General features: G+C 37.4%; 1 protein-coding gene across 1 annotated transcript in view; it reads right to left on the bottom strand.

Annotated features, from left to right (window-relative positions):
* Window positions 1-25,258, bottom strand: part of trol (terribly reduced optic lobes) — a 466,521-nt gene that overhangs the window by 198,756 nt on the left and 242,507 nt on the right. Inside the window, exon 31 of the mRNA XM_080271051.1 lies at window positions 21,780-21,893. Coding sequence (XP_080127177.1) covers window positions 21,780-21,893 — 114 coding nt within the window. The remainder of the gene's footprint in view (window positions 1-21,779; window positions 21,894-25,258) is intronic.

Here is a 25,258-nt window from a genome sequence, read left to right as displayed (position 1 = left end):
ATTTTCATAACATTAGAACAGTATTTTAAATTGATGAATATCTTGTGAAAATAACTCTGACATAATAGCAAGTCCTTGTTAAACAATGTTATCCTTTGATATAGCCATAAATATGGAAAATACACAATTTCTTAAGCACTGTGAAAGGATGGACAGTCTATGTACTTTATTTACAGCTAAAGCAAAGATAAAACTGTTCAGCATGTACTTGGTATTATGTTAAAGATATTTGCAAAGAATACTTTTCTGTTTTAAATACAATTTATGCTAACACAGTACAGTACCATGAAAATTATCAACACTGACATTCTGAACTTTGTTGTTGCCCTAGCTCTGAGGCGGTTAATTTAAAACTTGGGAGATATCTTGTAGTAATGGGGTGATACAGTACATAGCTATATGTGTTACCTTTCCAATTTGAAAAACCTGTTCTAAACTGAAAAACACTGTCTAGAGACAGAATGAATATGATCAAGACTAGATTGTCAAACTTAGGGTACTTAGTCCTCAAATACAGTGGGGCACCAACTTTCGCTACAGCAGGATTCGCAGAATCCACTTTCGCGGCATGCACCAAATATTCCCTAACTTCCACTTTCGCTTGAAAAAAATCGATTTTCGCGCAAAAATTTTGGGTTTGGGACAATATTTTGAACTCTGAATTTCCTGCACCGCCCGCCCGCAACCCACCGCCATCTTGAATGACGTCATGTCAACACTCTGTCCACCCATTCCCGCCATTGTGTACGAGCGTGCTAGCTCCATTGTGTTGGATTCTCACGGTTCAATGGCCTCTACTATACCTGGTAGTGTGGGGAAAGGGCCTGGTGGTGTGGGGGGAGAGCCTGGTGGTGTGGGGGGAGGGCCGGGAGGCAGTGGTGGTGATAAAAAGTGGCCGGGACATTCAAAGTCGGGAGGAAAGGCCAAGGCTAAAAGAGAGTATCGTGTTGGAGATTTTATTGTTTGTATCTCACAATGCAATGTACAATAGTGATTTGATGTACTGTGTTGCAAGTGAAAATGAAAATCTGATGTTACTTTAGGATAACCGGGAACCAAATAGCCTTTTTGCCATAAAGACAATGCCCCAACTTTCGCTAATTCCACTTTCGCGCATTATTTTTGGACCCAATTAGGCGCGAAAATTGGTGCCCCACTGTACTTAATTCTTTTAATCTGATGAATCTTATACCATTTACTGCTTTTTTCTTCCTACCTCCACATGATTTTATTCATGTAGGACAGACTTTTTGCACTAGAGGGGTAAGACCTTGCCATCATCAACCCCTTCACTACTAGAGGTCTGTCCTAAGTTAAATAAATCATCTGGGTGTAGCAGGAATAACCCAGAACCTATAATAACACATGGGCTACAATACTGACTGCACTCACTGCTATGAGATAAATTACATGTAAGTACATATTAAAAAAGGTCATAGATAAATACTAACAGATACCTATAATGTACCTGTACTAAGCAACTATAGAACTTTCAACCTTACCAAGCAAAGAAATAACAAACTTCTATGAACTAGGCATATAAGACATCTCACACTAAATAATTCATTCATTTGTAATTTTACACTCATTAGGTGAAACATACAATTACATCAACACAATTCTTCGAGACTAATTTTCACATTTTCCTGATCCATTTTTTACCATCTCTTCACCATATTTCAACTGTGCCTCATAAACTGTTGTACTTACCCTTTTCATCCTTCTACTCTCAGTCATCCTCCATCCACATATATTGGCAATGCTTTCTCTACTACCAACAACACATCATTCTCTTATTTTGTTCAAATACTGGTATACTCTGGCTTGCACTCCAGGCTATCAGTATTGGGAGATCAACTTTTCTTTTTTTTTTTCCCCACACGTAGTAATTATATTCTTTTCACTCTTAACTTGGCTTTAATCAATCATCTCTTCATCTTGCATGCTAAGCTGTAACAACTGACAAACACTAGAATTTTGTGCTAGTCATGAAAAGGTACTACAGGAAGAATGCAGTGCTTTTGCATTGTGTATTTCAACTAATGAGTTTTTTTAAATAGACTGCAAAAGGAAGAAAATCTGGGCCAAGTTTGGGTAAAGTAAACTGAACAGAATGAATATTATGATATGCAGGGCAAAAGAAGTACAGCAAATACTAAATACAGATAAGTATATAAATAAATTTGAATTATCATGTCAAAAAACATAAAATCACATGATATTGTGCATTCTCTCAATGAACTCACACTGAGATTGGCCATGGGACAACTCTTGTTCTCTACAGACAGAAATCAGGATATGTACAATCATACATTGACTTGCAAATGCTGGAAGTATAACATTCCTATCAAATACCGTAATATCAAAGACACTCCAAAGACAACCCATAAGCTTTAAAAAAAAAAAAAAAAAAAAAAAGAAGAAGTAAACTTTAAAAATACTCACATATATGAACCAGCCTACAGGAGGAGTAACAAATATGAATATACTTACTCATGAATCAGACCAGACCATTACAACAAATATTCAGGAGTCTATGATTCATTAAACCACTTTTGCAATGATTATACAATACCTGTACAATCTTTCTGAAGCCCTTATAATACATGTGATCACAAGTTTTAGCTTAGCAGTTATACAGCATGCAGTGTAACTGAGAAGAGATAATACATCCACTCTTGACGATGCCTACTAATGAAAGTAGGAAAGGATAATATGTATAAAGACAAACAGAACTACTAGAACAGCTATGTTAACACTGCAGCATGAGAAATGTCACCGTAATTACAACTACCTTCATCATTAAAGCGTTTTCTCAGCATGTAAAATATATAAGTACAGTACACAAATCAGCAGCTCCAGATCAACAATACCATAACAGCACATGTGGCATGCCTTATACTTGACAATATTATACCCAGTAGCTGTCAACTTTCATTACAGCTCTGTACATTTACAATGGTGCCATATCTCTCTCACAAAATGTTTTACCTTTGACGTAAAATATATAAAATTCTGTATGTACAGTAACAGCTTGTGTGGATATATAATTGCATTAGCATGCAGTATTTTGTGAACAACAGAACAGGTACACTACTCATTATCTGTTAAGCTAAGAGTCCAGGTTCACAAAATGGGAGATATGCCAGATTTTGGGATAACTGCACTTTTAATCACTTTGGAGTTTTTGTAGTGCCCCTTTCTTAGCGATTTATTAATCTAATACATTGTTTTATTCTATGTTACTGAAGCAAACTAAGTCAATATCAGAAATGTATAAATAACATTTAAAATTAAGGTGTAATATGCATCAAAAATTACTTGAAAATGGTGCTACAAAGTCTCCTATGCCACACTAATACACCTCTAAGACCATAATGCCCATAATGGATACCAAGAACAAGAATTGCCGAGTAGTATTTGTGTTCCCAAATCCTATCTAAGAGGATGATCCACGTGAAAGTTACTGAATGCTGTTCTTCTTTTCTTATGTTATCATCTCATCCACCACAAATAATTTAATACTCATGGCTACAAAACTATCCACCGGCTACTTATAGTAGTGTACTTTACTTTTGCTTTAAATGACAGAGGAATAAACAAAACTGCCTACTGCTGTTATATTACTCAATCACAACATAAAATATTAATTATTTAACAGTCTGACATAATTTAACAGTCTGACATAAAAGTACAGGTAGGCAGAAGCCATTTTTAAGACAGCTGTTGTTTTGTATTGCCCTACTACCAAAATCTCTACAGGCATAGGGATTTCAGAGCAACTCTGAATGTATTTAAATCTTCTTCACTCAGCATTATCAGTGCTTGTGAGGTGGAACCATGATTTATGGGGTTGAATGAACTGTGAATCATTCAGCAACATATTTTGCTGGACATGCTCTTTATACTTCTCCCACTTTTGTGTTTTCTCTTTCCTTGTTTTGGGATCCTATCCCACTTCACCTTCAGGTAGGAAGAAGGGTCAGAATGACAATGATGCTGAACCACTGCAAGTCTACTTTGAAGTGAGAGAGGCTGCAAACATGTCTGTGAGTGCAACTTTTGTTTCAAAGCTCTAAAGATGTGTGATTGCACTGACAAACTTGTTGTGGTGCTAAACATTCAAAACTCTGTGAATATAATATCCATCATCACTTCTAAAAACTACTAAACCAAAATAGAGCTTGCGAAAGTATAATCAGCAACATCTTATTTGATACGAAAACTGAAGCACTGTATGAGAACAGACTGCTTTGTTAGCTGACCAAAGTCATCAATGTTCAGATGCTATAAGTAACTATTCTCTGCCAATTCTACTGCACACTCCTTACATTAATGTGGGGAAGCACAACACTGGAGTGGGTGGGATACCATAGAATTAGAAAGCATTGTTACGATATAAGATGCTAAAGTCCATATGAGAAAGTAAAGGAATCTAAATGCTGCTGAAAGCAAAGAAATGGGAGGCAGTGTCATTTTACATTGTTACATGCATTCATTCATTATCATATGCATTCACTTAATCAAAATGCTGATCATTTACTTACTTAACTCTAACTCACACTCATTCATTGATTCCATAATTCAGGGTCAAATGATTACTACTGCTTACCTGGCAAAACAGATATACAGTCCACAGATTACTTACCACTACCCAAATGCTCACTGACATTCACTACTTGATGAATCAGTATCATTTGGCTTATCATTACAGCACTTACCTTACAGTTAATACAGGACTGACAGATAGCCAGATAGACAGGCAGACTACAACAATGAATTCATAAACAAGCAAAAGTAAGAAATTGAAGACAATGTAAAATTTTATCAAGTTAAGCAAAGTGCTGGAAAAATAAAATAGCCAGTTTTGTAGAGGTCATGTTAATAGAAAGCCAGATAAATGGTGGTGTACCTGTTCAATGATACTTCAAGTAATGTCACTTTCTTAATGCTTACTATGCAAAAATGGTTTGCAAGCTGGCGTCTGGCAAAAAGAAGCTGTGCATGCATGCATAAAAGCTGCAGCATTTGCAGATAACAATTCTTAATACTGTACCAATCTTTTTTAACAAAAAGGAATGGTGAAGTAATAATTTCCACACTACGATAAGGAATAGTGGAATAATAATTTCCACACTACTGATAAGGAATAGTAGAATAATAATTTCCACACTACTGATACTTCAGTGGCTACGAGTTGTCAGAACTTGTAGTATTCATATAAAAATTTTGATAATCATTACTTCTCTTATAATTTAATTATTCATCCAAGACTTTGTGATGTGGATCACCCTGCTCATAAATATAAGTTGCATGTTTGAAAAAAGCCAGTAGCAATTTCAAGTTCAAATACAGCCTCATACTGTACTGTAGTTCTGAAAATAATTAAAATTTGGGTGACTTTGTCAAGGATACTCATGTTCACATGAAGAAGGGAAAGGTGGGCAGTTGAAACTAGCCAGTCAGTAATACGAAGGGGTGAAGGAAGTAAGTAGTATAATACTGATGGGGAGGGAGGTACATACTACAGTTGAACTCATCCGACCCGTCAGTGCAATCTCGTCGCCCATTGCACTTATCCTCGACTGGGATGCAAGTATCGTCGCCACATCGAAAGTCGTTATTTGTGCACGCGTGCGCTGGAAATTAATTTTGTAACCTGTGTCAGTTCAGCTGTGCCAAAAGTCCTCGAAGTGAGAGCTGCACATAAGGAGGATTATATTAGGCATATGCTCTACTGATGAACAGCATAATGTAATCATGGTATTCTCAGAATCTGCACATCAAGACTGCCCTAAGATTGTGAATGTTGGAGGATCATTTACTTATATATTAATATATATCAAAAGAAAAAAAAAAGGGGGGGGGGGACAGCAGAGGATATGACTGCAGTGCACCGAGTGGTAATGAAGCGGAAGCATAAAGTGGGCCTCATCTCACACGACACGACTATTTCTATATACAATTACGGTACCACTATTACCAGCTTACTCCACATCCATTAGACTTAGGGCACAATTGAGTGTACTAACTTCAACAGCAAATCAAATCTACTGCAATTCATTAGTCCCAATCATGTACGAAACTACAAAATATGTATAAAAAACAAGAAATGCACACATGTTGGTAAGTATCCAAATCCATTACTGTACACAAACCAGAAAAAAATACTGTATACATGCTATCAATACTACCATACTCAATGCAAAACCAAAGCAGGATGCAACTCTTATTAAAAATTAATCATTCTAACCAGTATATATGTGTGTATATACTGAATATACAGCAAAATTCCATTATTCCTTCACACTGACCATTCTTTTATTAGATGGTATATTTTTAACACTTTCAATCTAATGACTTTTCATTAATACAAGTGGTGGAGAGGGACAATGTCATGTGGTGGTGGCACTAATATATCTGTGTGGCTCCACTGCTCAGCTATACAAGTGTCCCTTAACTTTCTCCCTATCCCCCAGAAGGAGAATGGTTGACTAAGTGTGACAAAAACATCAACCTGCAGTTCAATGGGTTCATGCTCAGATGAGCCTAGGGCCACAACAACAACGTTAATCAAGCTACTACCAAATGATTTTATTCTGCTTAAGAGAGACTTTCTGGACCGAAGGGGTTTGAGGAAGCCTTCATTAACCCTTTCAAAATCAGACATCTCCCCTAGCCATGAGCAAAATTGCCTGGTAGCAGCATGAACATAAATGTGTCATTGGACTGAAGAGGTTTACTTTCTTGTGCTAATGTCATCTATCTTCCATTTCAACAGTGTGTTCATGAGCAGTTTAGATACTTTCTCATCTAATTTAGTATTTCATTTTAATGAGAATGTTCAGTGTGCTATTGCAAATAATTACTGATGTTTTAAATTAACCTAGGAAAAGCCAGATTCAATCATTCTCACTTTGTCACTTTCCTTCAACACAAGGGATTTCTGGTGGACTGGTATTCCATAGCAATAGGATTTCACTGTACAGTACTGTATATACAAAAATGCATCAAACCATGCTGAATGTGGTTATGTTTGTGTTTGTAAAAATGTAGGTCACTGTGGTGTGGAAAAGCAAGTTTACCTTGTAGGCTACAGATAATATACTGTATGGTAGGTGACTGCTGTGCATGTGACTGTTATGATTCAGGATCATAGTCTAAGTTGTTTTTGTGATTTCTTCAAACTTTAGAAAATTCTTCTGCACATGACACCTCAGTATTTTCTTGTATAATACTGATGCAAATTATATAAACATTTAAACATCATGAATAACACACAAGAGCTAATTAAGGTGCAATATGCAAAATAAAATGTAAAGGAAAAGGAGCTACAGTGTCTCTTATGCCACCTATAATACAGCTCTATGGCAGCTATGATGAATCTGAAGTTTCCTGGAAAACCAAGACACAAAGCTGTACACTGCCCAAATAGTGGATGTGACTTCCTCACTGTAATAATGCAGACAACAGCCTAGCCTCATGTCCCTATATATTGCTACAGGCAATATCAAGTTTATTTTATTTATTTACTTATTTACTTTTTTCTGGCTCTCTGGACTGCACCTCACCTGGGAGTGGGAGAGGAGGTCTGGATGGTGAATGTGGTGATGATGACGACTATAAGACTGGCTTTTACTGGTATCATTCATTATAGTTTAAGCAGCAGACACTGTAACTAACTTCCAGCACAAGGAATGTCACTTTCTGGTATTCATATGCATTAACATCTAGGGTCAGCTACCCAGCAAGAATTCACCATACATACTGTAATGCTTAACTATTTATCTATAACCAGATGCATTAACCCAGGAAGGGGTGGTCACACATGAATCATCTCCATTTCACCTTGGGTTCTGCCATCCAGCTGCTCTGTCTCCAGTTCACACCCCTTTGATTTATATACTTCTCTGCCTCATTCCTTCATCTCATCTTTGGTCTCCTCCCCCACTCCCCTTCCACCTCACTCACATACACACTCCTAGTCAATCATTCTCAGCCCCCACCCCTCCCCTCCTCTCCCCTTCCACCTCACTCTCATACACACTCCTATTGAGTCACTCACACATAATGTACAGTGGCAGAACCTCACTCACATGCATTCCTTGATAAATATTGTGTACTACCAGGGGCCCAAACCTACTAATCATCTGGGAAGGAAAGATAAAAATATCTGCAAGAATTTCTGTCACAGTTCTTAACTATTGTACTTCCTGACAATTAATACCCTTCCTTACATATTCCTTCATTTCATCTTTTCACTTTATTTCTTGTCATCCTCTTCTAATTCTTCTTTTAGCCTCAACTTCACCTGATTTGTTATTATCATAACTTACCATTTGTTCTCACCTCCCTCAAGTTTCTTTAATTTTACCTAACAACTTTTCTACTTCCAAAACAATACTTCCCTTGCTTTGCCTATTTTTATGCTTCCATCTCTTAAGCATCCTTATGACCGACATTGCTAAATACTGGTCAGACTGTTCTTTCCCATTTCCTCTTATAAAATTTCTTATTCTTCCTTGTACATTCTGTACAAATAATCTTCCTTTTTTCCTGCCTATTATATTCAGTATTCTAGAACTATATAAGTAGATACTCTTATGTATGAAGAGCTAACAATTAATACATTCTGTACATAAGTGCTTCACTATATAGTATACTACAAAGCTTAGTAACTGATCTAAGCTTAAGTAACAAAACAGAAGCAAATTCTGGCAACATATTGTTGAAGCCTACAAGTAAATGCAACATTAGCCTTGATGCACTTAACAACTTTAGAAGACATTCACCAACCATACATCATTTACCTCACTGCTACATTTAATGCAACATCAACATTTACTAAACAGCATATATATATTTACAGTAGATGAAGCACACAACCATGACCAATGTTTGCATTTCAACAAATACTGGATGGGCCAGAAATAATATAATAACAATGCATTTCCACTTATAACAAACTATATAAGTATATGCAGAAGCAAAGCATGAAGTTTACAAATAACATTTGACCCACATTCTAGCTCTAAGCAAATCCTCATACTGACAGCTTAAGATTAAATTTTCCTTTACTAGCAAAGTTTACTGGTGATGTGGCAGTTGGATAACTTTTATATTTTTTTTGTCATGCATATACGACAGTATGTTTTCCACAACAATTTCAAAATGCACTGTATATAACAATGTGACACTTACATTTGTGTAATCATATACCTGTACATGAATGATCATCAAGGAAATCAGTGGCTTCCTTATCAGTCTGTCAACTAATATACTGAACACTTAACAAAGACAGGCAAAGAATATATAACTGAAAGAAAAGAAAGACAGGGAGAGAAGTTTTTGAAACATGACAGTTAGAGTGAAGAGAATGATAAAATACAGACAACAAGAGATGGGAAAAATTATGGTTTGAGATGCTTATGAATGGTGACAGACATAATGAAGGGAAGATAAACACAGACCACAAGAAATCAGAAAACTGATGGTTTATGGAGCTTACAAATGGGGACAGGCAGAGTGGAAAGAACACTGTACCAGATGCGGAAAAAATGATGAACAGAGGAACAGATGGGCGAGCCAGGGTGTATGCAGGTGTGAGGGGTGGCTTGCTAGGTGGGTATTCTAATCAGTTTAGGGAGATCTTTAGAATTTTTTCCTTAGCAATTTATCTTTAATATTACACTTCAGCATTATCTTTTATGTTAATTATACCTTTTGTTACTAACATAAATGACAAGTAACCATCAAGAAATTACTAATGTGTAATAGTCAAAGCAGTAGTAGTAGTAACTGCAACCCCAGGCTCATCTGGATGTTGATTTGGTGGATTGTGGGCCAAAGTTGCACTTCTTCCACAGTCCACCATCCTCCTTTCTAGGGAGAGAAAAGGAACTGAGGGACACTTGTATAGGCTATACAAGTGGGATGTAACTGAAATTTCCTTCACTCTCATAATGACTCAAAGATAAAAAGCATCAATGTTCAGACTTCCATATTCCACGTAGATATGAAAAGACCTACCAGTATGCTCCCAATAACACCAGAACATTTGTATGAGTATCGTGTTTTTACACAACTCTCCATTCATGCCTTTCCTGAATCCTCCCCCACTGAGCTGTGCACCTACAGTTTAAGCCAATCCCATCATCTCTGAAAATCCTGGATCCGTCCCTGGTGAGAGCAGGGCAACAGTTTAAACAAGGCTAATGAAAGTGGTGGAAGATGACAACACAATGATGGTACAAGAAAGAGACTGCTGCTGCGACCCAAGGATTATCTGAATGTGAACCCAGTGGACTGAAGGATGAAGCTGATCTTCTCCCACAGTCCACTATCCTCCTTTCAGAGGAAACGGGGTTAGGTGAATGAAAGGACATTTGTATAACCAGGTAGAGGAACCTTTGATTAGATCAGTTCCACCCTGTGAAGGTGTCTCTCATCAGCATCATAAGTAACAATAAAAGATAACAGTACAGTGTTGCAACAAGAAAGGACAGAGATCAAATACACCAAAAAAGTGCTGGAACAAGAAAGAGTATAGAAGATAACAATATAGTCCTGGAACAAGAAAGAGAAGAGACAGAAGATATCAGTACAATGATGGAACAAGGAAGAGTCTAAATATAAAATACAGTGCTGGAACAGGAGAAGGAAGACAACAGTACAGTGTTGGAACACAAAAGAGAAGACAGACGATAACAGTAGAGTACTGGAATGCGACAGAGACACAAAACAAAAGTGCAATGCTGGAACAAGAAAGAGCAGAGACAGAAGAAAACAATACAGTGCTGGAAAAAGAGAAAGAAGATGAAAGTACAGCGTTGGAACAAGAAGGAGTAGGGATGTCATCAGATGTGCACCTAGCTACGGGACGGAATAAAGGGGGGGGGCTTACGTGGACAATTGATCTCGTCACTTCTGTCCTGGCAATCAGTAGTGCCGTCACAGTACTGGGAGGCACTGATACAGAAGCCATTGTTGCACCGGAACTTTTCAGGTGGGCTGCACAAATCTTCAGCTGCAGGGAAGCCAGGGTAACATTTAGGCAAAGCAATGGCATTGGAACAAGGCTGGGAGTGTGGAAATGTACACAAACAGATAGACAGATATATATATACAGTATGCATACATATATATATATATATATATATATATATATATATATATATATATATATATATATATATATATATAGTCTGTATATGTCTATATCTCTATATATCTATATATATATGTATATATATATATATATATATATGAGAGAAAGAGAGAGAGAAAGAGAGATGAAACACTCAGGGCAAAGCAGAAGTGGGTGGAATGTTAAGCAAAAAATAAAAAAAATAAAAAAGAATCAATACCGTACTCATCAAAACACACAAAAAATAGGATTATCATAAAAAAAAAAAAAAAAAAAAAAGTCAGTCATGAAAACAATGATGCCTATTATAGATGCTGGAATGCATTTTGAAATACAGTACAATGAAAAGCTACTTAGCTGCAAGGCAAATATATATATAAATATATGAATTGGAAAAGCCAGAGGAAGATGCAGCAAAGCTCCAAGTTCTCTTATAAATCTCAAAGATTCTATACAAGTTCACACACGAAAAAAAAAAAAAAAAAAAAAAAAAAAAAAAAGACATTTGCAATTTTCTAGTCTTGTATAATGCATAAATCAAGGACTCATTTGCAACTTTCTAATATTGTATAAATGTAAACAGCATATCATCTGTACACACTTCACTTCAGTTTTCATAAAGCAAGATCATGCATTTTGCTATAACACAGCAGGTGCTAATCATGGAATACAATGAATGAAGAATGCTTCTAATAATCAGAATCTAGCTTCATAACAAAGAGAGATTAAGAGTAAATGTACTTACTGGAACAATAGCACAGAGAGGACAAATTTAATGAATTACCTTTTAGCTAATACATACTTCACTCCAGAAACATATAAAAGTAGAACCTTTTTAGTTTCTGTACCATTACCATAGCCTAATACTTCACTACCGTATAGTGTTCTTACATTAACTTGGCCTAAAATTACTATCTCTCCATCTTGAATGCTGAGCTGTAAAAATTACAGTGTTGTGGAATGGAAAGAAGACACAACTGTAGTACTGTCTTTTTCTGCCACTTACTGTAGTTGCATCAAATAAGCTGCAAAAAGGATGAAAATCTGGGCCAAGTTAGTGTAAAAAGACCTATAATAAATCAGCTGGGTAGATTCCATAAGCTGGAAAAAGAAATCATAAAAGAAAGAAAACTATCAACAAACTGTCAAGTACAAGAAGGTATATTATGCACCCATTCACTGATCATTTAAACCTTTGAAATTTTCAGCTTCTCCAAAGTGTCATAATGCTTTCATACAGTTCTTCATCTGTTTATCACTGACAACAGGAAGAGCTAAATTAGAAGTGTGTGAAAATAAGCAGCTACAAAAAGATCATAAAAAATAAAAGCTATTTATAATATTTCATACACTTCTGTTCATTAGAATAATTCTAATATCCTAATAAACAGGAACAGACAAATAAATGAACAGAATAAACCATATCACAAATACCACTGTTGCTAAAGCCATGCATATACAATACAACGTACATGAAATAAATGATTTACTGCAAAAACTATCTTCCTCAATAGACAAAACATGTAAAATATTTCAACAAGACAACCCCAAAACAAACAACACAATCTGCGTGTGCTGAAACACTGGTAGGAAACATGTGATCAACCAACAGAAACAACACCCAGAGTTATAGTGCATTTACTCTACCTTGGCCAAAAACTGTCATTGCTTCACTGTGAATGCTGAGATGTAGCATGAGGTTTACACTTGAATATGATGCCAGTCACAGTGCAAAAGGACAAAATCTGGGCCAAGTTAAGGTAAAATAACTTTACTCCTGGAACACTAAAAGCATGAACATTGACCAGAACCCTGTGCCTTGTTTCCTCTTGTCAGTCACATGTTTCCACAAGTGTGTCCACATTTCAGTAATCTAAATAGCCCATGTCATCAGCAACTAAGGTAGTTGATTTACAACACAACGAGTTTATTAAATATACACAGATGGTGATTTAACAAAGCACTGAAGAAACATAATAAAAATTTTTACATGGTTCTTTTTAAAGCTCCTCATGCAGATTATTAAAGAAAAGATGTGTTATAAATGAAGTACTGCAGAGTCTACTGCAGCAAGAACACACATGGCTATAGTTGGTTTGTTTTCACCTGACAGAACTGGGCTGTTGCACAACCTGCATTTGATGAGCCTTAGTTGGAAGGTATGATTAAGTCGCCCTGGCTACTAGAGTCAAGCTAACCCTCTAATCTGATTGGCCGAGTTGAAAGGGGTTAAGGATTTTTGTCAGGTTTGAACAAACATGCTATAGTGGTCTGTGAGAATATGTGGGAATCTGTATATGTTCAGGAAGATGGCAAAGTACAATAATATGAGGAAAACTAGAACCAAGCAAACAGAAGAACTGAAGGGGAAGTATTTTTCCTTTTGATATGTTTGCTTCTAAAGACTTACTGCACTCAGTCTCGTCGGAATTATCACTGCAATTCATTTGGGCATCACACCGAGCCTCCTGTGGTATACAGGTACCATCCCGACATTGGAACTGATTACTGGCACAAGTTGGGGTGGCTGTGTTCAGGGGAGCAGAAAAGAGTCAAGGGAGAACAATTTAAAATATAGGAATTCAATTTTTTTTTCTGAAGCCACTACTTATTCAACTCGCAAGATCAACATCTTAAAAAGAGTTAAGGGACAACAATTTAGAATATAGGAATGGCTTATTTTTGAAGCCAAGCCTAATGCAACACTCACTAGGGCAACATGTGATATTAAAGGAACTGCTCTGCTTCAGAAGCCAATATTTATTTCACCATCTGAACATGAGCGATGGTCTTTTTATTCCTGCTGCTACCAGATTATTTCATTCAACATGGCAAAGGTGTCTCATATGGAACAGGCTTACTATGGCTCAGTTCATTAAGCTAATCTGAAGCCAAGAAAAATCATCAGAGCTTTGCAAAACTTATTAACCCCTTGAATCCACTGACATCTTTCTGTGGTTTATTCTTGCTATTTTCAGATGATTTTCTTCACTTTAGAAAGACCTTCTATACTGAAGGGGTTAATGAAGGTTGTACTTACCTCCTGCAGTTTGAAAAGTCTCTCTGAAGCTAGATAAAACTGTCTGAAAGTTGAAAAACTTAATACAAAAGAAGTCATTGGACTGATGGGGTTACATGGAGCCTGATTTGGCAAAATGATAACAACAAACGTTACCTTTCTGTCCCACCATTTTCTGGCTTGTTATTCTACAATCCTACTCAATCTCTTCTTGCTGAAAAGAGGTGGTCAGAAGGTATTTATCAAGTGGGCATTAATCTCAGTGTGCCATCACTGAAAGTGTTGCTACTAACAATAACCAATGCATTAGGTTTAAATTTACAAAGTATCCTATAAAAATAAAAGTTTGCTTATAGCTGGGTAGCAATTATTTATATAACATTATTAAAAGACATTTGATAAAAAAAAAGGCAACTTCAATTGGTTAAGACTACTCACGATGGCAAATAATGACTACAATAGTAGTAGTAGTAGAGTAATCCTGATCTGTCTGAATGAGCAGACCCATCAACTACAGGAGGCAACTGCCACTACAGGGCTGTCACATGCAATGATCCAATGTTCCCTTGCAGTGGGCAATGCCTCACCTCAGCAAGGGACAGGGAATAATGTGAATATTTGGTTCCTGAATGGATCCCACATTGGCATCTCTCCAACCAGTTAACACAGATACCATAGGAGGCTCTATATCACCCCATTATTTGCCTTAATGGTTACCACCTAGTGTTATAAATGGTTTTCTGGGTTACAGGAAACCATTAGGCTTGTTACTCAATGTAGAGTCACCCTGATAAAGTAGGCAGCACAACATCAAGTGAACGGATGATGGTCACTGCCACCTACCACTATGACTACAGTAAAATCCATATGATAACCAGTTTTTCTGTATGAGTCAGCAGCAGAAGTGTTAAACTGTGGTATGTATTCTCCTCAAGCAGGCTCATACTTCAAATATAATGAACATTTGTTGTTTTCCATACTGAAAACACATATGAACAGGATTTGGAACACAGCTGGCATCAATTGAGCAATCAGATGCAAAGTCGGCAGAATTTTTATCTATCTATCTATCTGCTGCCAGATGCCTCAATCTCATAAGGGGTGGCCACAAACAAATCACCTCCACATCACCCCATCCTCTACCATTTGGCTGTCTCCCTCCAACTCACATACTCCCTCTCTCATATAATTCTCCACTCCATCCCTCCACCTCATCCTTAGTCTCCCCTTCTTCCTCTTCCCCTCCATCTCACTCATACACTCTTCTGGTCCATCTGAACACCATATCCTATTGCGATAATTCACTGAAGGTGGCCATTTTTTAGAAATCACAAACCAATTCTGCATTAAATCAAGTGCAATCCATTTTGTCTTAATGTTTCCTGTGCTTAACCCCTTTAGCCTGGTAATGTACACCAGATCAAAAAATAACAATGAACACTTCATGCGAAACATACTGACACTACAGATAATAGCTACAGCAAAATCACAGATAATTCTACCTTATGTTGATACAACTGGTTTCTTAAGGATGGCATTTATATATATATATATATATATATATATATATATATATATATATATATATATATATATATACTGCATATATATATACATATATATATATATATATATATATATATATATATATATATATATATATATATATATACTGTATATATATATATATATACAGTATATATATATATATATATATATATATATATATATATATATATATATATATATATATATATAGATAGATAGATAGATAGACCGATTAGATAGATAGATAGATAGATAGACAGACAGATATAGATAGATATAGATACTGTATATATATATATATATATATATATATCATCATCATCATCATCATTAGCCATAACTAGACCACTGCTGAACAAAGGCCTCCCCCAACCTTTTCCACGAATTTCTTGACTGAGCCAATCTTTGCCACGTTTTCCCTGCAAATTTCTCTACCTCATCTCTCCATCTCCTGTCTGGCCTTTTTCTGCTACACTTACATTCTCTTGGTGTCCAGTCCGTCAGCCTCTTACTCCATCGGTTATCCCTTATTCTTGCTATATGGCCTGCCCACCTCCATTTCAGTTCTTTTATAACTTCTATAATATCTTTGACTTTAGTCTGCTCTCTCACCCAAGTTGATTTTTTCCTGTCTCTTAAAGATATTCCCAACACTGACCTTTCCATTGCTCTCTGAGAATGGATTAATTTATTTTCCATTGATTTTATCAGTTTCTAGGTCTCACAACCTTACGTCATAGCTGGAATTATACATACCTATATATATATATATATATATATATATATATACCCCATTGGAGTCCAGTGTCCGGAATTTTGGACAGAACTGGGATTCTTCATGTCTTTGTAAAGTAGGGAACCCCCGGGTAGGGACCTATGAGCTTCACTACTATGAGCCGATAGGTGGAGGACGGTACGCTTAGTACCCACCCAGTGCAATGCCTCGCCCGGCACCCCTGGGATCCAATGGGATATATATATATATATATAAAACCAGTATCACTTCCTTGACATTTCTTAGTAAATACTGTTAGCACGTGTATATTCACATGACAGCAAACAACTTATAGTGGAACATCAAGAACGATAATGATCATTGGGATATTATCAGACCCCTCCTGGATGACACTATTTTATCCAGTGTACTATTACTTCATGCTTGCTGTCTCCAAATTATTTCATTCAGTTTAGGGCTGACTTTTCAAATGGGAGGAATTAGTTATAGCCAAACCTCTCACTAATAAAGATCTGTCTTAAGCTGAATAAAACCATCTGGAGGTGGCAAGAACAAAATGATAAAAAACATTACCAGACCAAAAGCAAGCTCTGTGGCTAAGGTGAGGAGTGGTTGGAAGAAGTTCAGGAAACTGGGGTCTCTCCTGGCATTGACAGAGCTCTCCCTGCGTGCTAAGGGATCATTGTATGCAGCATGTGTTAGAAGTGTACTGCTGTATGGTAGTGAGACCTGCGCAGTAAAGGAAGAGGATATTCACAGGGTTAAATGTACAGAAATGGCAATAATTAGTTGGGTGTGCAGTGCGTCCCTGAGTGTGAGGCCTAGGGAGGGGTAGGTTTACGATGGAAGATTTGAGAGGTAGGATGGGACTGGAGTGTATTGGTGTTGTGATTAGGAGAGATAGACTGAGGTGGTTTGGTCATGTGGAGAGGATGATGGATGATAATTAGGTGCAGGAAGTGAGAAGTGTTAATATTAGGGCTGGGGCTGCGAGGGGTTGACAAAAGACCTGGGATGAGGTCATTAAGTGTGACCTCAGGGTTAAGGGACTGAACAGGGAGGCTGCCAGAGAACGAGCAGGATGGACAGCTGCCATTAGGTGACCAAGGTCAATGCATGCAAGCATGTTGGAGCCTTCAAAAATGAAAGGAAATTAATTGAAAGGGTTAAACAATCCTCCTCTCAGCCTTGACCTTTCGCTCCCCTTCCTCTTTCCTATTATTTACTGATGTATGGTCATTTTCTCAGTCTTCTGTTTTCCATATATAGTATTCCAAAAAGCTAAATAATCCCAACTAAAATCTTCTGATAGATTATACAGCATTTACTTCCATTCTCACACCTATTAACTTGTTCATCTATCAATCACTACAACATGAAAATTAAAAATGTTTATTAATAACTTGGAAAATCACCAGGCAAGTCATCTGAGTAAAGATATATGATGAGGATCCAGCCTACTTAGAGGTGCAGTACAGGGGAAAAAAAAAAAAAAAAAAAAAAAAAAAACTTGAACTACTATATGCACCAATGATTTAACTTAGAAAAAATCTAACATACAATGAAACTCCCATCATTCAATACTCCTGGTTTCTGACTTGCTATTATTTTCTGACTAGAGTAAAAGAAAGGGAATCTAAATGCAAATGCAGGGTAGAGTAAAGTTATGGTCTTCAAGAGAAATGAAGTCACTGAATGTATGGTGAGGTTGGATGATGAGGAAAAGGAAAATGTGAGTGCATTTAAGTACTTGGGCAGTGTGATGAATAAGGAAGGAAGTTTGGAGAAAGAGGTGCTTGAAACGGTACAAGAAAAAAAAAGGTTGCTGGTTCTTTGAATGCAATAATTAGAAATAAGGAAGTGGGCATGGAAGTAAAAAAAAATGTCGCTGCATAACAGTATTGTGATACCAACACTAATGTATGGAAGTGAAGCTTGGACCATGTTGGAGGACACACGTCAAAAGTGAGAGCAGTGGAAATGAGTTATCTGACAGGAGCCTGTGGAGTCACATGGAGAGACAGACTGATGAATGAGGAAGTAAAGGAGCATTGCGGTGTGGATGTGATAGAAAGCATTAGGAGAAAATTACACTGAGGTGGTTTGCCCATGTGGAGAGGACGGAGAGTGAGACTAACAAGATGACCGCATGTGAGTGAAGTGGAGGGGGGGAGAGGGAGGGGGAGGCTGAGGATGACACGAAGGGATGGAGTGGAGAGGTATATGAGAGAGGGGGGTCTGAGCTGAGAGCAGGGCAGTGAAATGGCAGGGGACTGGGTGACATGGAGGCAATTTGTTTGTGGAGTGGCGAGGTATAGGAGAGAGGGGGGTGTGAGCTGACAGCAGGGCAGTGAAATAGAAGGGAACTGGGTGACATGGAGGTGATTTGTTTGTGGCCACCCCTTACAGAATTACGGCATCTGGCAATAGATAGATAGATACAACTCCCTTCTCTTACTGCCTTCATTCAGAGTCCCTCTGGTCGCTACAATGCTGCATCTATCTCTCTCTCTACTATTGCTAATTTTAATGGTCACTCTTCTTCTGAACTGTCTGCTTGCATCCCACTCCCATTACATCAGGCATGCACCAACCATCTACCAATGCACTCTCACCCCTTTCTGTCCAGCTCTCTAATGCTAAAGCTAAACAACACTCCTAGGCCATCATATGCTGCATACAATGGTTCAGTTCTGGAGCTGTCTTCTGTATTCTGTATTTCTCTTTACCTATGACCTCCAGTCTGTTAAACACATTGTGTGCATGCATGATGAAATAAACTGATCCTGATTTTGGATCTCTTTTCATCAATTTCTCCTGAAAATAACTTTCTGTAAACTTGTTAGGTTCCTTCTTTTTGCATAAACACACACACACACACACACACACACACACACACACACACACACTAGAAATGTTCCGGTGATGAAAGATATAAAAGTGGAGGTGCAGGAAGTGTATAAATTACTGGAAACTCAAGATGTAAGGAAAGCCCCAGGACCTGATGGAATTTCTAATTGGGTACTGAAGGAATGCAGAGAACAACTGGCGGATAAAATTCACAGCTTAATTGTATGCTCACTGGAAGAGGGGAAAGTGCCAAAAGAATGGAAGAGGGCAAATGTGGTACCAATTTACAAGGGAGGAAACAGGGAAGAACCCCTGAATTATAGACCAGTGTCTCTAACCAGCATGGTCGCAAAATTGTGTGAGAGAATCCTGAAAGACAGATGGATAAAATATCTGGAAGAGATGAATATTTTGGCTGAATGTCAGTTTGGATTCAGAAGTGGAAGGTCATGTGTTTCAAACTTGTTGAGCTTTTACTCAAGAGCGATTGAGGTGGTACAGGAGAGAGATGGTTGGGTGGATTGTGTGTACTTAGACTTAGAGAAGGCCTTTGACAAGGTACCTCATAAGAGACTAATGTGGAAACTAGAATATATAGGAGGACTAAAGGGGAAACTTCTGGAATGGATGAGAGACTTTTTGAGAGACAGACAAATGAGGACAGTAATAAAGGAAAAGATGTCTGGATGGAGGGAAGTAACAAGTGGAGTCCCTCAAGGCTCAGTGTTGGCGCCAGTAATGTTCCTGATTTATGTAAATGATATGGTAGATGGAGTGAACAGTTATGCGAGTCTGTTTGCTGATGATGTAAAGATCTTGAGGAAGATAGAGGTTGAGGAGGATTGTAAAATACTGCAGGAGGATTTGGATAGGATACACAATTGGAGCCGGACGTGGGAAATGAAATTTAATGTAAAGAAATGTAAAATATTGGAAATGGGTAAAAGTACCAGGAGACCATCACTGAATTATTTTTTGGGTAATGAATTAATCACAAAAAGGAGAGAAGAGAAAGATTTGGGAGTGCTGGTCCAAGATAGTTTGTCACCAGAAAAGCACATTAACAAGATAGTTGGAGAGACTTATAAGCTCTTGACTAACATAAGAGTAGCATTTCATTATATGGATGAGGAAATGATGAAAAAATTGATAGTGGCCATGATCCGCCCCAGGTTAGAATATGCAGCGGTAGTGTGGTGCCCACACAAAAAGAAAGATATAAACAAGATTGAGAGAATACAAAGAACAGCAACCAAGATGGTCCCCAGTCTGACAGACCTGTCATACAGAGAGGCTGGAAAAACTGGATTTGCCTTCGTTAGAGGAAAGGAGAAAGAGGGGAGACATGATTGCGGTGTTCAGGACCATGGTGGGAGTAGATAAAATTGACAAAGAAGATCTGTTTGTATGGGATAAGAGAGCAACAAGAGGACATGGAATGAAATTGAAAAAGTCAAGCTGCTTGAAGGATATCAAGAAATATAGCTTTCCTTACAGAAGTATAGACTTATGGAATAGCCTGGACAAAGAGATCGTCCAGTCTAAAAACATAAACGAGTTTAAAGTTAAATTCGACTTATTGAGAAACAGCGACGGAAACCCACGAGCATAGTACATTCCGTGTATATCACAATTAGGTATATTCTTAAATATTTGGAACGACTTAGACAAAGAGGTGGTGCATGAGAAAAACATTCATGTGTGTAAAGGTAGACTTGATAAATGTGGATATGGAGACAGGACAACACGAGCATTGCTCAATTCCTGTATACTACAAATAGGTAAATACAAATAGGTAAATACACACACACACACACACACACACACACACACACACTGCTCTAGTAAAACACATTTCAGATTATAAGTACACTTTTAAACATATCTGGCATCTTTCATACAGTAATACAAGTCTGGAGGATACTGCACTGCAGCTAAAAAGTATTTATGAAAGTGAATAATGACCTGGACAGAGGAAGTGCAATTTAGATTTCTGTTTTCTTTCATCCAGATCAGCTGATATGTAGTGTTAAATTGAGAGCAGTTCAGTATATAGAAAAACATCTCCCCAAAAAGATTACAGTACAGACATAAACTGTAAAATATTTGTATATATACAACAATATTACCAAAACAAGACGGGAATACTTTCCATCCAAACACAGTTAAAAACTGGATACAGCTGTATACAGCATATAGAGATGAAAACAACAAAAATCATCCCCCTCAGCACTCAAAGTCATGAACCAAGAATGTCTAACACCTTCCACTGTCTTCCTATTATCTCACTGTGAACACACCACTTTTGGTTTTTGCTTTGCCTCTGGCTGTTCACAAGCCCTGGCTTTGTCTGCTGAGGGAGTGACTAACTATTGCTTTCGAATGTACAGTAAAAATTAATCATGCTAATGTTAACAAGCAATATCCAAAATGCTAAAGCATCCAGTAATCTCCTTTTTTACCCTCACCCCAATACTTACGACACAATCGCTCATCTGAGTCATCATAGGGACAATCTCGTTTGCCATCACACCTGAGTCTGCGGTCTATACACTGAGCATCGTCACACTGCCACTCTGTTTCAGGATGGCATGCTATGGGTGTTAGAGAGAAACGGGTTAGTTTACAAATGCAACGACTATGTTAGCTTGTTTTTTAACAGCAATGATCAACTCTCTCAGTCCAATAAACCTTCAGATCTTATTCTTGCTACCACCAGATAATTTTATTCACCTTAAGAAACTTGAAGTGAATGAAGGCTGTATCCAACCCTACTATGCCATCTTTACTCTAACCTGGCTTAAAACTGTCATCTCTCCATCTTGAATGCTGAGTTGTGACAACAGATTAACATTAGAATGTGATGCTAGTCACAAAGATACGATGTGGAAAGGGTGCAAAGTCAAGGTGTTGTCTTTTTCTGCCACTGAGCTATGTGAAATGAACTGCAAAATTACAAAAATCTAGGCCAAGTTGGGGTAAAAACACTGTAGAAAAAAAAAAAAAGTCTCTTTAGCGGAATAAAACTGTTTGGTGGCAGCAGTAACAGCATGAAAACATGTCACTGGAGTGAAGGAGTTGACAAAAATGCAACACAAATTCAGAACTATTCACAGCATGTTAGTAAATTCACAAAAATGTTAGTAAAATACGAGGGTGGACCCAGGGATTGAGAAGTCTGATCTACACTTGATTGTATCACGTATTATTATTATTATTACTATTATTATTATTATTATTATTTATTATTATATTATTAATACTAAAGTTGTTACTATTATTATTATTATTATTATTATTTTATTATTATTATTATTAACACTGCATCATCCAGTTTAGGGTCATATTCTGAGATGCACAGAAGGCTCTGTATCACCTCTTCCTAAGCAATACACTGTATACTGCATATTACATTTTACTATTTACTTGCATGCTACTAATATCATTTTAATTTTAACATAATTTACATTAATAACATCATCATCATCATCATCTTGACCTCCTTTCCCACTCTAGGGCTAGGTGAGGAGTAGCAGCATTCAGACAGGCAAAGTTTGCCCACTTCATTGGGCCACACTTCCATTCACTCATCATTCAAGCCGATGGCATCCTGACTCCATCTGCTAGGCCAAAAAGTTTCACCACATACTGCAGCTTCACATATACCAATTTGACAAAGTCAATCCAAACGCTGTACCATTAAAAGAGGTTATTAAGGTAAAACAGTCAAAATAAACTGTGCAGGCTAAGGTACCATGAAATCTCCACAGCCACTTAAAATATGACTCTTAAACACTTGCAAATTGCCAATATAATGGCTTTTTTTTTTAAAACAGGAACATAACATTCTCAGTAACCAGAGTTCTCACTCAGATGTACAATTTTTGAATTAGCACTGAGTATCTGGCAACAGCAGCCCTCTAAGTGGGCTTGACATTACTGAAGATAGTTAACATCTGATAAAAAATTTGAGGGGTTACCATCTGATAAAAAAATTGGAGGGTTAGATCTGATGAAGTTTTAACAATCACAAGAAATAAACATTGGCACACATTTGTTTTCATTATACCAAGTTGAATGCCAATACTGTCATCTAACCTTTCATTCATAAGAGGTCTCTCTTAATCCAAATAAAATCACATAACAGAAACCAGAATAAAAGTAAAAAGTTGTTCATCTTAGTAAAGGATGAATATTGTATTTTTGCATGCCTTTGTCATTTACTTCACTGGATGATACATGATGAAGCCAAGTGGCCATGGCAACTACTCTGGTAGCACATCTTTTATACAGTAGCTGGCTGGCTTTCACCGATGGAACTGGGTTATTCCTATAACTTGAAAACCATGTTGTGGCTATATGAAATTCAATGAGCCTTAGTTCTGCAGTAAGAATGAGTCTCCTTGGTTACTACTTAAAATCACCCTCCCATCTGACTACACTTGGCCATCAACTAAACTGACATGAGTTAGAGATGTTTGTCAGGTCAGAACAAACCAACTGTCATATCAAAATAATGGACCTCTGTCATCAAAATCTCAACTTTCCTCATGAAACACTGGATCCACCACTGTCTTGGAAAAAAGTTAGTTAATTTCTATTGAAATACAGTCCAACATGGTAGTAAATGGGAGACAAGCTGGCATTTATAATAACATGCATTATATTACGCTAATCACCAGATACAATTACTAACTGATTAATATAAAGTCCTCTAGTTCAAGCAACAGTTGTTACTGATTTCACTAAAACCTAATAAGCTAAGTACAACAGATGTCAAGCTGGAACTGGATAAGCATTGAATTTCCTTTGTGTATAACTGATCTATCACTGCAACGATATACTGTTTATAGTCAAACTGAAAAATGAAACACCAATATGGGAGTGCTATGTACTGATGCTTTGCCTCATGGTAGTTGTACTGAGATGAAGTCATGAGGCAAAATGTCAATAAACATCAGTCCCATAACAGTTTCTCATTTCCCATACTATTCCTGTGCTATAACTGATAACACACTCAGGGCTGACTGGTTTAGTAAATTAAGGCTGGGATGGGCAAACATTCTGCCTGGCTGTGCACACCACACAATTTAACTCCTTCAATCTGGTGATGTAGTTTTTGCTTACAACTGTTATATCCAGATGGTTTTTATTAAACTATGGAGAGACTTTCTGAACTTATGGTGTTAGATATAACCTTTATGTCCCCTTTCACTACCTCATGTCTCCCTCTAAAAGTGATAAAACTGGCTGAAGGAAGCAAGAGCCATATAAAAGATGTCATCAGACTGAAGGGGTCAACCTGGGCTCTCATTCTTATCCTTACAGCCATACAATGCACATGTGTGTGTGCTTAGAGTATTTTTATCTGCCATCTCCACTGAACAGGGAGGCTGCAATGGATCGTGCAGCGTGGAGAGCCGCCATTAGGTGACCAAGGCCGACACATGCAAGCATGTTGGAGCCTTTAAAAACGAAACGAAACGAAACGATCTCCAATATCCTCATATTATGCTCCTAAGAGTGTTTCTATTTTTATTGATATCATAATCTTCATTGTTTGGGGGATATGCACTGTAAAATTTTAATAACCTGAATCTGGTGACATTAACTGTACTTCCATTTACTCTTGCAGCCTCAAGACAATATTTTCCAACTCAAGGGAGACTTTTCATTCTGAAGGAAATAGATACTACCACAATAAACCTTTACTCATGTTGTTCCTTCCTAAGCTGAATATTATCACTTGGAGTCTTCAAGAATGGAATTAATATTATGTAACTGATTTGTACAAGGTAGGGTAGTTGATGTTGGAGTGGCCCTGGTGAGAGAGGATAGTGTTTGGAAACTCCCTGTACTGTTGTTTGCAGATGATACTGTGTTGTTGAGTGAAGACGAAGGGGAGCTGCAAGGCTTGGTGGATGAGTTTGGGAGAGTGTGCAAGAAACGGAATCTAAAG

Source organism: Coenobita brevimanus, chromosome 44 (genome assembly GCF_032717465.1).
Source record: "Coenobita brevimanus isolate Jiangsu-jjx chromosome 44, ASM3271746v2, whole genome shotgun sequence".
Lineage (NCBI taxonomy): Eukaryota > Metazoa > Arthropoda > Malacostraca > Decapoda > Coenobitidae > Coenobita > Coenobita brevimanus.
The sequence above is the reverse complement of the archived record's forward strand: the minus strand, read 5'-3'. Positions and strand labels throughout refer to the sequence as shown.